Source organism: Chaetodon trifascialis, chromosome 8 (genome assembly GCF_039877785.1).
Source record: "Chaetodon trifascialis isolate fChaTrf1 chromosome 8, fChaTrf1.hap1, whole genome shotgun sequence".
Lineage (NCBI taxonomy): Eukaryota > Metazoa > Chordata > Actinopteri > Chaetodontiformes > Chaetodontidae > Chaetodon > Chaetodon trifascialis.
In genome coordinates, this window is record NC_092063.1 from 332,501 (window position 1) to 335,000 (window position 2,500).

The 2,500-nt window shown below is 48.3% G+C and overlaps 1 protein-coding gene across 5 annotated transcripts in view; it reads left to right on the top strand.

Moving 5' to 3' along the window:
- sulf2b (sulfatase 2b) overlaps nucleotides 1-2,500 on the top strand; it is a 62,363-nt gene that overhangs the window by 40,428 nt on the left and 19,435 nt on the right. For all 5 annotated transcript variants that reach the window (XM_070967889.1, XM_070967891.1, XM_070967890.1 and 2 more), the window contains exon 8: nucleotides 689-858. In XM_070967889.1, coding sequence (XP_070823990.1) covers nucleotides 689-858 — 170 coding nt within the window. The remainder of the gene's footprint in view (nucleotides 1-688; nucleotides 859-2,500) is intronic.

The window sequence follows — 2,500 nt, forward strand, 5'->3', positions numbered from 1 at the left end:
ATGCAGCACACTCAGCACACACACGCAGCACACATGCACACACACACAAACACACACACAAACATGCAGCACACTCAGCACACACACGCAGCACACACACACACACACACTCAGGTGCAGGTCGTTGGTTCACTGAGCCGTTTTTTCTCATCGCAACCTTCAAACAAAAACTAAAATGAAAAACGATTGTGAACAAAAACAAAATAACGTCATAAAAACATTTGAACTTTTTATTCATCAGAGTTTCTTTGTGTTCTAGTGATTTCCTGGAAATTTATTCTTGGAAAGTTCGTTGTCACGCATGTTGATAAAACACTTCCTGTTTCACAACAAAGTGCTGAAATCAATCAATTGAAAACTTCTTAATTGGACTGTTTTATCTGTAATTAGCATCAAATTATAGATTCTTTCCAGGAAATGAGGTGGAAGTTATTCAGAGATGGTTTGTCCTGTTAAGACATCAGGATGTCTCTCACGCCTCGTGCTGCGTTCAGGGTCCCTACGTACGTCACGTGATCTGCTGGCTGTGGGCGGACTCGTCGCTGCTGGAAAACATCTGAATGTGATGAAATGGTCTAACTCTGTGTGTGTGTGTGTGTGTGTGTGTGTGTGTGTGTGTGTGTGTGTGTGTGTGTGTGTGTGTGTGTGTGTGTGTGTGTGTGTGTGTGTGTGTGTGTGTGTGTTGCAGGACTACCTGACCGACCTGATCACGGCTGAGTCCATCAGATACTTCCGCTCGTCAAAGCGCGTTTATCCTCACCGCCCGGTGCTGATGGTCCTGAGCCACGCTGCCCCCCACGGACCTGAAGACTCGGCACCGCAGTACAGCACCGCCTTCCCCAACGCGTCGCAGCACATGTGGGCCCACACACACTCACGCACACACACACACACACACACACACACACACACACACACACACACACACAATTAGACTAAGCCACTGTAATCCAGCTGAACAATGGAGCAGCTCTGCTCTGCATTACAGGATAAATCCTGAAGCAACACGACCAAAACGACAGAGCAGGGTGTGTGTGTGTGTGTGTGTGTGTGTGTGCGTGTGTGTGTGTGTGCGTGAGTGTGTGTGTGCGTGAGTGTGTGTGTGAGAGAGAGAGAGAGAGAGAGAGAGAGAGAGAGAGAGATAATGAATACATGATTCCATTTCTTTGGAGGAAATTACTTGTCTCTCATTTTGTTGAAAACATGCAGCTCAAGACTCGAATCTCGTCTGTCCATCTGTCTCTCTGTCTGCCTGTCTCTCTGTCTGTCTCTCTGTCCATCTGCCTGTCTGTCTCTCTGTCCATCTGTCTGTCTGTCTGTCTCTCTGTCTGTCTGCCTGTTTCTCTGTCTGTCTCTCTGTCCATCTGCCTGTCTCTCTGCCTGTCTCTCTGTCTGTCTGCCTGTCTCTCTGTCTGTCTCTCTGTCCATCTGCCTGTCTCTCTGCCTGTCTCTCTGTCTGTCTGCCTGTTTCTCTGTCTGTCTGTCTCTCTGTCCATCTGCCTGTCTCTCTGCCTGTCTCTCTGTCTGTCTCTCTGTCCATCTGCCTGTCTGCCTGTCTGCCTGCTCTGAGCTGACAGACAGACAGACGGACAGACAGACAGACGGATGGACGGGGACGTCGGAGCAGTTTTACCTCCCAGTCAAACCTTTCCCATCCTGCAGATGTAAACAGATGTGTGAGGGAACTCAGGCTGCCTCCTGCTGTCAGACCATTTAAATCCCATTCGGAGCTCACCAGGCTTTTCTGCTAACAGCAGAACTCTGCTGGAAATACTTGGAACAGACAGTAATCCCTTTCCCCTGAAAGGAACAATAAAACAAAGTCAGTGTGGAGCTAAATGCAGGCGGGCCGGCCCGATCGGCATCACGTTTACGCCGAGCTGCTGAACACACCGCGGTTAACGTCACTGATTTCATATTAGAAACAGAAGAATCCTCAATGATCAGCTGGAAGCGTTCAGATCGGATCTTTTCTCACAGCTCAGGACGCGAACGGACGCCATCAGGACGTATTCTAGTGTAAGAAAACATCAGATCTGCTGCTGTGATGTGCTTCACGAGCCGTAAAGACCTGGTCTGTCCACCTGGACGACAAACAAACCTGCGTGAAAGCTTCTGTTTGGCTGCAGCTTCCCCCACAAGTAATAAAGCAGGAAATTAAAGAATGAAGAGAAAATAAGACAGACGCAGGGCGCAGGTGAAGCTGCACAGGTGAGCTAAGAAACAGACGAATCAGACAGTGAGGAGCAGGTTTCTGCCACAGATGTCATTATTACAGAGGAAACAGAAAGTGGACGTCGTGGGGGATGAAAGACACAAGCAGAGACAGTTTATGTCCCGTCATGCACACAAAGGCCATCAGCGTCTTTACATAATGTATCAGAGACATTAAATTAGAAACCAATGAAAAATTCAAACCAGGCTGACAGTCAGCAGCAGCGTGAGGCTGCGAGCTTCACACCAGAAACAACGACCAAGTTTCTCATGCTTTTATTGTGAA